This window comes from Mizuhopecten yessoensis, unplaced genomic scaffold, assembly GCF_002113885.1.
Source record: "Mizuhopecten yessoensis strain PY_sf001 unplaced genomic scaffold, ASM211388v2 scaffold2409, whole genome shotgun sequence".
In the NCBI taxonomy this organism is placed as follows: domain Eukaryota; kingdom Metazoa; phylum Mollusca; class Bivalvia; order Pectinida; family Pectinidae; genus Mizuhopecten; species Mizuhopecten yessoensis.
The window spans coordinates 93,692-106,262 of NW_018404532.1; the positions used below are offsets into that span (position 1 = coordinate 93,692).

At 36.2% G+C, this 12,571-nt stretch overlaps 1 protein-coding gene across 1 annotated transcript in view; it reads left to right on the forward strand.

Annotated features, from left to right (window-relative positions):
* LOC110445895 (DC-STAMP domain-containing protein 2-like) overlaps nucleotides 1-7,833 on the forward strand; it is a 76,379-nt gene extending 68,546 nt beyond the window's left edge. The window contains exon 9 of the mRNA XM_021490744.1: nucleotides 7,263-7,833. Within this exon, the coding sequence (XP_021346419.1) occupies nucleotides 7,263-7,419 (157 nt within the window). The 3' untranslated portion in view covers nucleotides 7,420-7,833. The remainder of the gene's footprint in view (nucleotides 1-7,262) is intronic.
* The last annotated feature ends 4,738 nt before the right edge of the window (nucleotides 7,834-12,571 follow it).

The following is a 12,571-nucleotide window of genomic DNA, read 5'->3' on the forward strand; positions in this document are numbered from 1 at the left end:
TTCTTCTTCTTCTTCTTCTTCTTCTTCTTCTTCTTCTTCTTCTTCAGCCATGAACTTGTCCGGAGGTTTTCTTAGAAACTACTGAGCGGACCATCATGAAACTTCACACACATACTCATTAGGGGGTCTAGGTATGCAACAGGCTATATTTATCGTGACCGGAAGTCCAAGATGGCCGCCATGATTTTTTGAAATGTTTGGGATTTTTTTTTTTAAAGGTGTTCGCTAAAGATAGCCAATGTCACCTATCCTATTTTACATGATCTATAGATATTTTCCAATGCATTCCAAATTTAGCAAGTAGGTGTATGATGGTAAAGCGAACTCAACTATGACATCCATTTTCTAATTGGACAAAATGGCCACAATATACTGGGTTCTGATTGGTCGAAATATAGATGTTGTCTGATTCTACCAGGAATCGGTCTATAGGGGTTTTCAGGGATGTCGAACACAATGATAATAGTTTTGAAAAGTTCAGTTGCCATGGTAACGAAATGGAGGCCTCTGATTGGTCGAAATTTAGATGTTGTCTGATTCTACCAGGAATCGGTATATAGGGGTTTTCAGGGATGTCGAACACAATGGTAACAGTTTCGAAAAGTTCAGTTGCAATGGTAACGAAACGGAGGCCTCTGATTGGTCGAAATTTAGATGTTGTCTGATTCTGCCTAGAATTGCTACATAAGGGTTTTGAGGGATGCGAAACACAGCTCAGTTGCCATGGTTACAAAACGGAGTCCTGTCATTGGTCGCAATTTAGCTGTTGTCTAATTTTGCCTAAGTCCCTAAGTCCAACCGGGGTCGTCGGGGGACTTCTGTAACGGCCATCCGTTACAATTAGTACTAGTTATCTTTAGATCTGTTCAAACTAGTTAAAAATTTCAATGTTATTGATTTCAACCCATTAATATCAGCTGTCTATTGTAGTATTGAACTCGTCTTACATGGAATTAATAAAGAAAATAACAGCCAGTGTGACCCCAGCTCTAATAGCATGTCTTATGTCAAATGGACATGTGAGAAAATCAATATATTTGTAGACATAATCAAAAACGATAATGAAGATGGTGTAAACAAAATTAGTGATACATCAAAAAACTCTATGATAAACCCGTGGACCAAATTAATAAAACCGAACTTAACGACATTGTGAGTCGAATAGGTAACCTCTTCACAAGGTCAGCTAATAAGGCGTTCGGTAGAAGATATCCAGACATGCGCAAGTGTAATAGATGTACAACTCAACTAATAAACCATGGTATACTGGAAAATGTAGAAAACTAGGAAATGAGTTTCATTTGGTCAAGAGTAAGTATAAATTAGTGAAAAATCAAATAAACAAAAAAGCCCTGAGAAATAAGAGTAAACAATATAGAAAAGAAATGAATAGGTATTTTAAGGCATATCAGCATAAAATGGAAAGGTATATAAGGGAATCTGCAAATAGTAACCCCAAAACACTATGGAATTTATTAAATACATTATCTGGTAAAGCTAAATCTAATAAAGCTGACATACCAATAAAATGAACTTTTTGAGTATTTCAAAAAGCTGAACAATTCAACTGATGACTGGGATGATGATAACATATAAATTCCCGAACAAGAAAATAATACTTTTTACCAAATACTAGACGAAGATATTTCAGAGGAAGAGGTTATACATCCGGTAAATAATCTAAAACATAACAAAGCATGTGGAAATTATGACATTTTAAATGAGCAAATCAAAAGTACATTAACTAACTTTATGCCGTTATATACAATATCATTTAACAGTAACCTAAATACTGGATTAGTCTCAGACTCTTGGACAGTTGGAATAATTAAGCCTATTTATAAAAATAAAAGAGAAACTTGCGACCCGGACAACTATTGAGCTATAACTCTAGTGTCTTGCTTGGGGAAAGTGTTTACTCATATCATCAATAATAGATTAACTAAATTAGCTGATGAAATGAACCTAATTTCTCCCTCTCGGGCGGGTTTAGAAAAGGTTACTCAACGACTGAAAATATTTTTATATTACACTCATTAATAAACACATATTTTTCCCAAGGGAAAAAGCTGTACTGTACATTTGTTGATTTTCGAAAAGCGTTAGACACAGTTTGGCGAGCGGGATTATGGCAAAGGATGTTAGAAAGTAACATAAATGGAAAAGTGTTTAAGGTTATCCAAAACTTATATTTTAATACCAAGTCATGTGTTAAAAACGGAAATGAAATTTCGGAATTTTTTCGTTTGCATGTCGAATTGAAAGAGGGGGAAAATGTATCTCCATTTTTGTTTTCCCTATACCTGAATGATCTTGACGATTTTTTAAACCAAAATGATGTTGCATATCTGAATGATGTAGAAAGACTGTCAAATTAACATTGGAATGTATCGTAAACTGTGTGTAATACTGTATGCGGATGATACTGTGTTAATGGCTGAGACACCGAAGGGGTTACAACATGCCCTGAATGTGTTTCAAAACTATTGTAGAAGTTAAAAGTTGACTATTAATGTACAGAAAACGAAAGTCGTCACCTTTGAAAAAAGAAAACGTAGACAACAATATGTGTTCAAATTGAATGAAGAAAATATCGAATTCCAAAATTCTTATTTATATCTGGGCATATTATTTTATAGCAATGGTACATTTAGTAAAGCAAAAACAAAAACAACTGAACAAGCTAAAAAGGCACTATATGTATTGTACAAGAAAATAAGAAATATTCCATTGTCTGTCGATTTGCAACTTAAGTTATTTGATTCTCTTGTTTCACCGATTCTATGGTATGCTTGTGAGATATGGGTATTCGAAAACACTATTATCATAGAAAGAATGCATTTGCAATTTTGTAAAAGAATCATGAATGTGAAAATTCTACTCCGAATGACATGATTTATGGAGAAACCAGGAGACATCCTCTGAAAGTAGAAATCAAGACAAGAATGATCCTGTTTTGGTTTAAGTTGTTAACTGGCGGAAGCAAGTTATCTAGTCTGATATATAAAATGACATATTTTTTACAATCAAATGAACAATTGCATTTTAAATTGAATAATTACAGCAATTTGTGGAATTTTCAAAATACATGTATTACATGTATGAATAGAAATCATTTCAAAGCTGTACTTCAACAGATCAATTTCAAAAGATCAATTTATACAGAAATGGTTTCAAGAGATAGAAAACTCTTCTCCAGGTAAGTTCTACTCCATGTTTAAGAAAAACTTTCAGTATGAATCACATCTAACAAAACTTAATGAAAAAGATAGGAAAACTATTTGTAAATTCCGAACGTCTAATCGAAATTTCCCAATAGAGACTGAACGCTGGAATGCAACTCCAAAATCAGATAGAATATGTCCGTTATGTCAAACAGGTATAGGTGATGAACCACAATATTTGTTTTAATGCCAAAATACTTATATATCATCAATAAGAAAATTATTTATCCTTAATTATTACAATACAAACCCCAGCAATTTTAAGCTAAAAGGAATGATTTCTATTTGTAATTTAAATGTTTTACCTAAAATAAGTCGTTTTCTAAAGAAAACAATTAAGGCTTTAAGTGACATAAGATAAATGCAGTGTTTTTATTCTGTAGTATTATATATTTACATGCTGTATAAACAACCTGTTCTCACTTTGCTATTTAATTGAAATGTATTAAAATGTTGACCACTTGTAACACACCTCGTGTGTCATGAGTGTAAAAATAAAACTTGAAACTTGCTACGGCTTCTCGGCCAGCGTCCATTGCCAGGGCCATTCGCCTTTCTGTGTCGGAAGCGAGACGAGGAAAGGACCACTACTTGATAGTTGTAAGTATACTAGAGAGCGAGCTTTCAAATGTGTGGTATGTCTGAATAAGACTGTTACCCATTACGATCGCTCAATCGAAAGTATCATACCTTACAAGGAAGAGTTTTCGTGCTGCTTCAGGTCCGCTACATTAATAAATCAGGGGCACTTTGAGAGCTCGTTAGATTGCTTTAAGGGTAACTCAAAGTTAACAAGAAGAGTTCTATATGAGCATATGAGCAATAGTAAATCTCCGGGTCTTGATGGATTTACAGTGGAGTTTTACATCTTTTTCTGGAAAGACTTGCATCATTTCCTTGTAAAATCTAAAAATCAGTCATTCACTGATGAACAGATGTCTATTTCTCAATGTCAAGGGATCATAAAATGTATACCAAAACAAGGGAAATCAAAACTGTATTTAATAAATTGGAGACCAATTACTTTATTGAATGTCGATTTTAACTTGCACCTGCTTCTATTGCAAATAGAATTAAACCTTCTTTAACAGATATTATAAGTCAAAGTCAATCAGGTTTTGTAAAAGGTCGATATATAGGTGAGTGTACATGAATTATAAATGATATTATAACCAAATCTGATGGCAAAAACTTGCCTGGTATTTTATTAATGCTGGACTTTGAGAAAGCTTTTGATTCCCTTGAGTGACCATTCATAGAAAGAAGCCTATCTTTCTTTGGATTTAGCAATTTTATCATAAACTGCTTCAAACGTTATACTCCAATGTTACGGCAGCTGTCGAGAACAATGGTCACCTAACCAATTTTTTCAATGAAACCCGTGGTGTACAACAAGGGGACCCCCTTTCTCCGTATATTTCTATTATATGTATTGAACCTCTGAGCTCTGCTTTAAAGTTTGACCCTAATATAAAAAGGATAATGATAAATAACACGGAGTATTTAGTAAGTCAATACGCTGATGACTTATATTATATACGCTTATATTGGATGATGACAAGCAATCATTAGAGAGGGGTCTGTACTTGATCGACATATTTGAAGAATGTTCCGGTTTAAAAACAAAATATGAAAAACCCCAAGCTGTATGGATTGGAACAAAAAGGGACTGCGGTGAGGAAATTGAAACGAGACATAAAATAGCATGGAACCACCATGGCAATTTAAACTTTTAGGAATTTCCTATGATTTATCAAAAGAAGACTGTTTTGAAGACAACTTTATAGAAAAGTTTCAAAAGTTTCAAACTGGTCATTTAGGAATCTTTGGAGGGGATAAGATTTGGACCTTAACAAAAACTGGACTATTTAAGTTTCAAAACACAGAAGTTTAGGTATTTTTTGGAAGGAAATTGTACAGATATGGGGGTCTCTTACCAAGGACCTCCCCGCAGCCCTTGAACATATTCCCTCTCAGCCCTTATGGTTCAACTCTAACATAAAGATAAACAAAAAAAACCCAGTATTTTTCAAACATTTATGTTTTGAGGGTATTTTCTATATTAAGGACTTGATAGATGATCATGGTAATCTCTTGACATATAATCAGTTTGTAAAAAAATATCAAATCACTTTGAACTTTATGAATTACAATAGCCTTATAAGCGCTATACCTAGAGGCTGGAAGAGAGTAATTTACTTATATGGGGGAAACATTGAAACAATTATACATGAAAATCTGAAACAGCTCAGAAATATCGAAAAACCTTCTCGGTTTTTCTACAGGAAAATTGTGTCTACATTAATAGCAAATCCAGTGAAGTCCCAGGAAAGGTGGCACGTTCTATTAGACATTTCTCTAAATGATAATAAATGGGAGCAGGTATATACTTTACCATTTATTGAGACAAAAGATTCAAAATTACAAAGTCTGCAATATAGAATCATTCACAGATTTTGTTTTTCACCAACTCTATGTTGTTAAAAACGAAAGCTGCTAGAGAGCGGTGAATGCAGTTTCTGCAGTGGAGCATCAGAAACAATATACCACATTTTCTGGGACTGTGTACATAGCCAGTCATTGTGGACTTGTCTGATCAATTCAGTCTTAAATGAGCATGATATTGTTATAGGAAAACCCTCTGATATTTTCCTATTTGGGGTTACTGAAGATGTCAAACCACTTGGAATAAACCTTTTAATATTATTGATTAAGAAAATATATATCATTAAGAGGACAGTACAAACTATTACCTGAGTGGAAAACCTGTAATTTTTTTATGAGAAACTATAGAAATTTAGATCTGTATTCAGCTTATATACTGACCCCGAATGCAGCAGAAATGGGAAAGTGTCAAGTATATCCTTGAATAATTCTTCTTTTTTCATTTTGTCTCAACTTCTGAACACATATAAATTTAAAGTACATAAAACATGCATATGTTTTGTGTAACAACGATTACTTATGGACAATAATGTAAGTATATGTATGGTTGATGTATGCTAAATATGTAAAATGTATATGATAATGACTGTGTAAAATGATTGATACAGGAAAAAGAAAAGGAGTTCTAGATATTGTACAATATAGGTACAGGTAGTGCTGCCGAGCTATCATTGTGGGTGTGTGTATATATGCACGTTCTGGGCGATCAGTAGTGGGAGCGCTCAGTTAGATTAGTATTACTAGAACATTACTCGTGTGACTGGAAAGGACCACAGGGGAAACGTCACAATATTACGGTATCGAGTGAAGTATAACACTTTCGTCTCGTTTTTGCTTATTCTTTTTGCTGTCCGCTTGCTTCAACACTGTTCGATTGGGTTTAACTACACTTCTCCCCCCTTTGGTAGTTTTAAGTATCTTTGTTTTAGTTAGGCACACTCGAAACTCGCCACCACTGTCACATCTGTATCTTCGTTTACGATATGTTAGGCCAGGGGTGAATGTGACAGACCCAGTTACTGGTACGGGTTCTAGCACGACGATGTTATCATCCTCCGTGACGTTATCAAAAGTCACAGCATTGTTCATAGTTGTGCCTATCATGGCGGGCTAGGACTCACCAAATGCGGGGAGGGGGTCGTGCATTAGAACTTGGACTTACACATGCGGCTCTGTGGCCATATTCGGCTTAACCAAATTGACAGAATAGTTTCCAAACACGGCGTGTGTCACAGACTTGCCCTGCGTGTCATTTTTGCAAAAACTCTTCAGTGTTCAGTCGGAGTGCAAAAATCGTGTCCACCATAAACCACCCATGCGCATCTCCTTGTATATATCAACCATTGTGAACCTGTAAATAACTACCGAGTTATATTAACATCTAATCAGGGTGAATCTTACCTTTTGTATATGGGGATTATTTTGAAATCAGCTGAAGTCTGACATAAAATGTTGATGCTATTGAGGTCATCACACTTATTTTCAAACGACTGAATCCGTTTTAAATCTGCCTTAGCTGCTGCAAAGGTGTTCAATTCTTAACAATATGTGAGTAATGGTCTGTTTTCTGTTAACCTGAATTATTTTGTCCAGAGATTCCAGCGAGGATGAAGATGAAGTGGCAAAGCTTAAGGAGATTTCACAGCGAAAGCGGCAAGAAATACAACGTCTTCAAGAAAGTCGGACGCCATCAAACATCCTAGGAACATTCCGAAATCAACTCCAGATCACAAATAAGAGCATTGATTAGGGACATACAGGACCAAAAGTGCCAGGGATTCTTGTATCTATTTAAACATTTCAAATTGTTATTTATATACACTGTATGCTTATAAAATCTGATAGGGAAGGTCATTCATTTGTTATTATCAATCTTCGGAATAATTCAAAATGACACTTTCTGCATCGTTTGTTGACATTTTTCGCATCTTGCCCAATGTTAAATTCAATGTTTCGTTTTTTTTCTATCGATGAGGTTTTGAATTTTGAGAGCAGAATTGTACGTTCAACGTTTTAGAATCATAAACTTTGCACGAACCGCAATTGCGCAGCAGTCTTGGGCTTGTAACACCTCTTTTAATCGTCATGTCTACATAATGTGACACATCTACCTTATCCTCTACCATTATCGTGCAAATTGACAAGTCTGCATCTATTAAAACACTTTAAGTCGTAAATTTGAATTATTTAAAATTCTGCGTTGTTCTCCGTTGTAATACAAAACTGAGTCCGATACCACTTAGGATAATTAAGACAAATTTTTATTAAAATCCCCCTTCCTTTGCCCCTGCTTTTGCCCCTACTTTTGCCCCCCGGGCCGGGGGGGGGGCACTCTCCATTAATTCAATATTGAGTTCCCTTTGCACAATATTTTTTAAATCACTCTAACGATGTATTTAAAATAATTATTACTATGTTCCTGCAATTGGGCCCAGTCTCTCCTCCCCAAAGGAGGCCACACTCTCTGTTTATACAAAATTGAGGCCCCCTTGCCAAAAAACGTTTTAGACCAAATTAAGTTAAAATCACTCTACAAAAAGAGGAGGATTATGAAGATTGATTAATTTGCCCTATAGGGCCATCCCCATCTGCTTCTAGGGGGCATATGCGCCCTCTGTTTATACAAAATTTAGTCCCCTTTGGATAAGGATTTTTGGACCAATAATCAAAATCAATGAAGATGTTAAGAACTGTTAGCGTTTTAAAGGAAAAGTTGACGGACGGAAGACTTTCGGACCAGGAGGGCTAAAAATGGGAAACTAATTTTTAACCCGATTATCATTAGGAGCACGTCTCTCAGAGACTGCCATTTCAAGCACCCGTGAGGCGGTCTCCGACATTTCTAGTACCAGATCCTCGAGAGATTCTGGGTGGGGAGACTTGATTTTTGATATTTTGTTAAAATCTTGTTCCTGTTTAAGATATCTTATATAGTATATGAGATATCTTTTATATCATATACAGGTAGCTTATCTTATTCCGTCTTTGCGTATAGCAGAGTTATCTTCTCTTGGGAGCAGGTATTGATTGTTACGTCACTTGTTTGTGAGAGTAACGTCATCAATTTTTGACAAAAAAAAAGTAATTTTCTCACACAAACCAATGACGTAACAATCAATACCTGCTCCCAAGAGAAGATAACTCTGCAAAACGCAAAGACGGAATACTGAAAATTAACAAATGAGATATCTTATACAGCATATGAAATATCTTATATAGCATCTCATTTAATTTCTGTTAAGCTATCATATATTGTTTTATGGAATTCAGGATAGACATTGCACCTTTTATACATGTTAAGTTGACTTGCCCTACAGGAGGGTCATGAAGTGTGTCAACATCACAAACAACGATGCTCATTTATCGCAGAAGTTTGTACCTCAAAAGCGGCTTACCATTCCTCGGAGAAAAACACAAACAACTGGGATGAAGGGCTACCAAGTTTGTTCAAATGAATGACCTTCACTCACTTTCAAGATCACGGGGGTAAAATGTCTTAAAAGTTTCAAACAACTTCTGCTCAATAACAAGGCCCAGCGTATTGAAATTGTGCATGTAGCATGCTTGGATAAAGGGCTACCAAGTTTCTTCAAATGAATGACCTTGACCCCAATTTCGAGGTCACCAGGGTCAAATGTCTTAAAATCTTCAAACAACTTCTTCTCAATAACAGAAAGGCCCTGCGTACTGATATTGGGCCTAAAGCATACTTGGATGAATGGCTTCCAAGTTTGTTCAAATGAATTACCTTGACCCAATTTCGAGGTCACAGAGGGGTCAAATGTCGTAAAATCTTCAAACGACTTCTTCTCAATAACCAAAAGGCCCAGGGTTCTGATATTGGGCCTGTAGCATACTGGCATAAAGGGCTTCAAAGTTTGTTCAAATGAATGATATTGACCTACTATTGAGATATCAGGGGTCAAATGTCGTAAAATCTTCAAATGATTTCTTCTCAATAACCAAATAGCCCAGGGTACTGATATTGGGCCTGTAGCGTACTGTGATAAAGGGCTACCAAGTTTGTTCAACCTAATGACCTTGACCTGCTTTCGAGGTAACCAGGGTCAAATGTCTTAAAATCTTCAAACAACTACTTCTCAATAACAGAAAGGCACTGCGTACTGATATTGTGCCTGTAGCATGCTTGGATGAAGGGCATCCAAGTTTGTTCAAAGGAATGACCTTGACCCACTTCCGAGGTTACAGGGGTCAAATGTCTTAAAATCTTCAAACAACTTCTTCTCAATAACAGAAAGGCCCTGCGTAATGATATTTGGCCTGTAGCATACTTGGATGAAGGGCTTCCAAGTTTGTTCAAATGAATGACCTTGACCCAATTTCAAGGTCACAGAGGGGTCAAATGTCGTAAAATCTTCAAATGACTTCTTCTCAATAACCAAAAGGCCCAGGGTACTGATATTGGGCATGTAGCATACTGGCATTAAGGGCTTCAAAGTTTGTTCAAATGAATGACCTTGACCCACTTTTCAGGTCTCAGGGGTCAAATGACGTAAAATCTTCAAATGATTTCTTTTTCAATCATCAAAAAGCCCAGGGTACTGATATTGGGCCTGTAGCATACTGTAAGAAAGGGCTACCAAGTTTGTTCAAACTAATGGCCTTGACCTGCTTTCGAGGTCACAGAGGTCAAATGTCGTAAAATCTTCAAACGACTTCTCAATAACCAAAAAGTCCAGGGTACTGATATTGTGCCGGGATCATGCTGGAATGAAGGGCTACCAAGTTTGTTCAAATGAATGACCTTGACCCACTTTCGAGGTAACAATGGTCAAATGTCGTAAAATCTTCAAATTATTTCTTCTCAATAACCAAAAGGCTCAGGGTACTGATATTGGGTCTGTAGCATGCTTGGATGAATGGCTACTAAGTTTGTTCAATTGATATACCTTGACCCACACTCAAGGTCACAGAGGTCAAATGTCTTAAAATCTTCAAAAAACTTCTTCTCAATAACCGAAAGTCAAAGGGTACTGATATTCAGCATGTATCATGCTGGGATGAAGGGCTACCACGTTTGTTCAAATGAATGACCGTAACTCACTTTCAATGTCACAGGGGTCAAATGTCTTAACATCTTTAAACGACTTCTCCTCAATAACCAAAAGGCCCAGGGTACTAATATTGGGCATGTAGCATGGTTGGCTGAAGGGCTACTAAGTTTGAACAATTGAATTACCTTGACCCACTTCCAAGGTCACAGGGGTCAAATGTCGTAAAATCTTCAAACAAGAGGCCCAATGGGCCTGCATCGCTCACCTTGTATAAATCTCACACTTGTAACGTTAAAAGTTATGTAAAATAAAGCTACAGTTAAAATAAAATATCAGTATTTATGATTAGAATTCATTCAAGAGAACCTGTTATTTCTTTTTTTTTAAAGATTTTAAACATATTTGACCCCTGTGACCTTGAATATAAGTGAAGGTCATTCATTTGAACAAACTTTTTAGCCCTTCATCTCAGCTTGCTACTGGCCAAATATCATCACCCTGTGCATTTTGGTTATTCAGAAGAAGTTGTATAATGTTTTTCACATATTTGACCCCTGTGACTTTAAATATATGACAAAGGTCATTCATTTGAACAAACTTGATAGCCCTTTATCTCAGCATGCTACTGGCCAAATATCATCACCCTGTGCATTTTGGATATTCAGAAGAAGTTGTTTAATGTTTTTAACATTTTAGACCCCTGTGACCTTGAATATGGATGAAGGCCATTCATTTGAACAAACTTGATAGCGCTTTACCCCAGCATGGTACTGCCCAAATATCATCACCCTTGGCATTTTGGTTATTGAGAACAAGTTGTTTACAGATTTTACCATATTTGACCCCCGTGACCTTGAATATCGTTAAAGGTCATTCATTTGAACAAACTTTGTAGCCCTTCATCTCAGCATGCTACGGGCCAAATATCATCACCCTGTGCATTTCGGTTATTAAGAAGAAGTTGTTTAAAGTTTTTTTAAGACAATTGACCCCTGTGACCTTGAATATAATTGAAGGTCATTCATTTGAACAAACTTGGTAGCTCTTCAGCCAAGCATGCTACTGGCCAAATATCGTCTCCCTTGGCAGTTTGGTTATTGAGAAGAAGATGTTTAAAGTTTTTAACATATTTGACCCCTGTGACCTTGAAAATAGGTGAAGTTCATTAATTTTTACAAACTTTGTAGCCCTTTATCCTAGTTTGCTTCTGGACAAATATCATCACCCTATGCCTTTTGGTTATTAAGAAGAAGTCGTCTAAAGTAAAATATTGACGCCGGACGCCGCCCCACGGCATAAGCTCACTTTGCACTTCGTGCCAGGTGAGCTAAAAACTTCTTCTCAATAACAGAAACGCACAGGGTCCTGATATTGTGCCTGTAGCATGCTTGCCTGAAGGGCTACTAAGTTTGTTCAATTGAATTACCTTGACCCATTTTTAAGGTCACAGGGGTCAAATGTCTTAAAATCTTCAAACAAAAGGCCCAATGGGCCTGCATCGCTCACCTTGTATAAATCTCACACTTGTTACCTTAAAAGTTATCTAAAATAAAGCTACAGGTAAAATAAAATATCAGTATTTATGATTAGAATTCATTCAAAAGAACCTGTTATGCCTTTTTAAACATTTCACCCCTGTGATTGAAAGTCGAACAAAGTCATTATGTTGAACAAATTTTACAGCCTTTCATCTCAGGATGCAACTTGCAAAGTATCACCATCCTGGGACCCATGGTTATTCAGAAGAGGTCGTTTAAAGATTTTAAACAAATTTGAACCCTGTGACCTTGAATATAAGTCAAAGTCATTCACTTTAACAAACATAGTAGTCCTTGATCCCAGCATGATACTGACTAAATATCAACATACTGAGCCTTTTGGTTATTC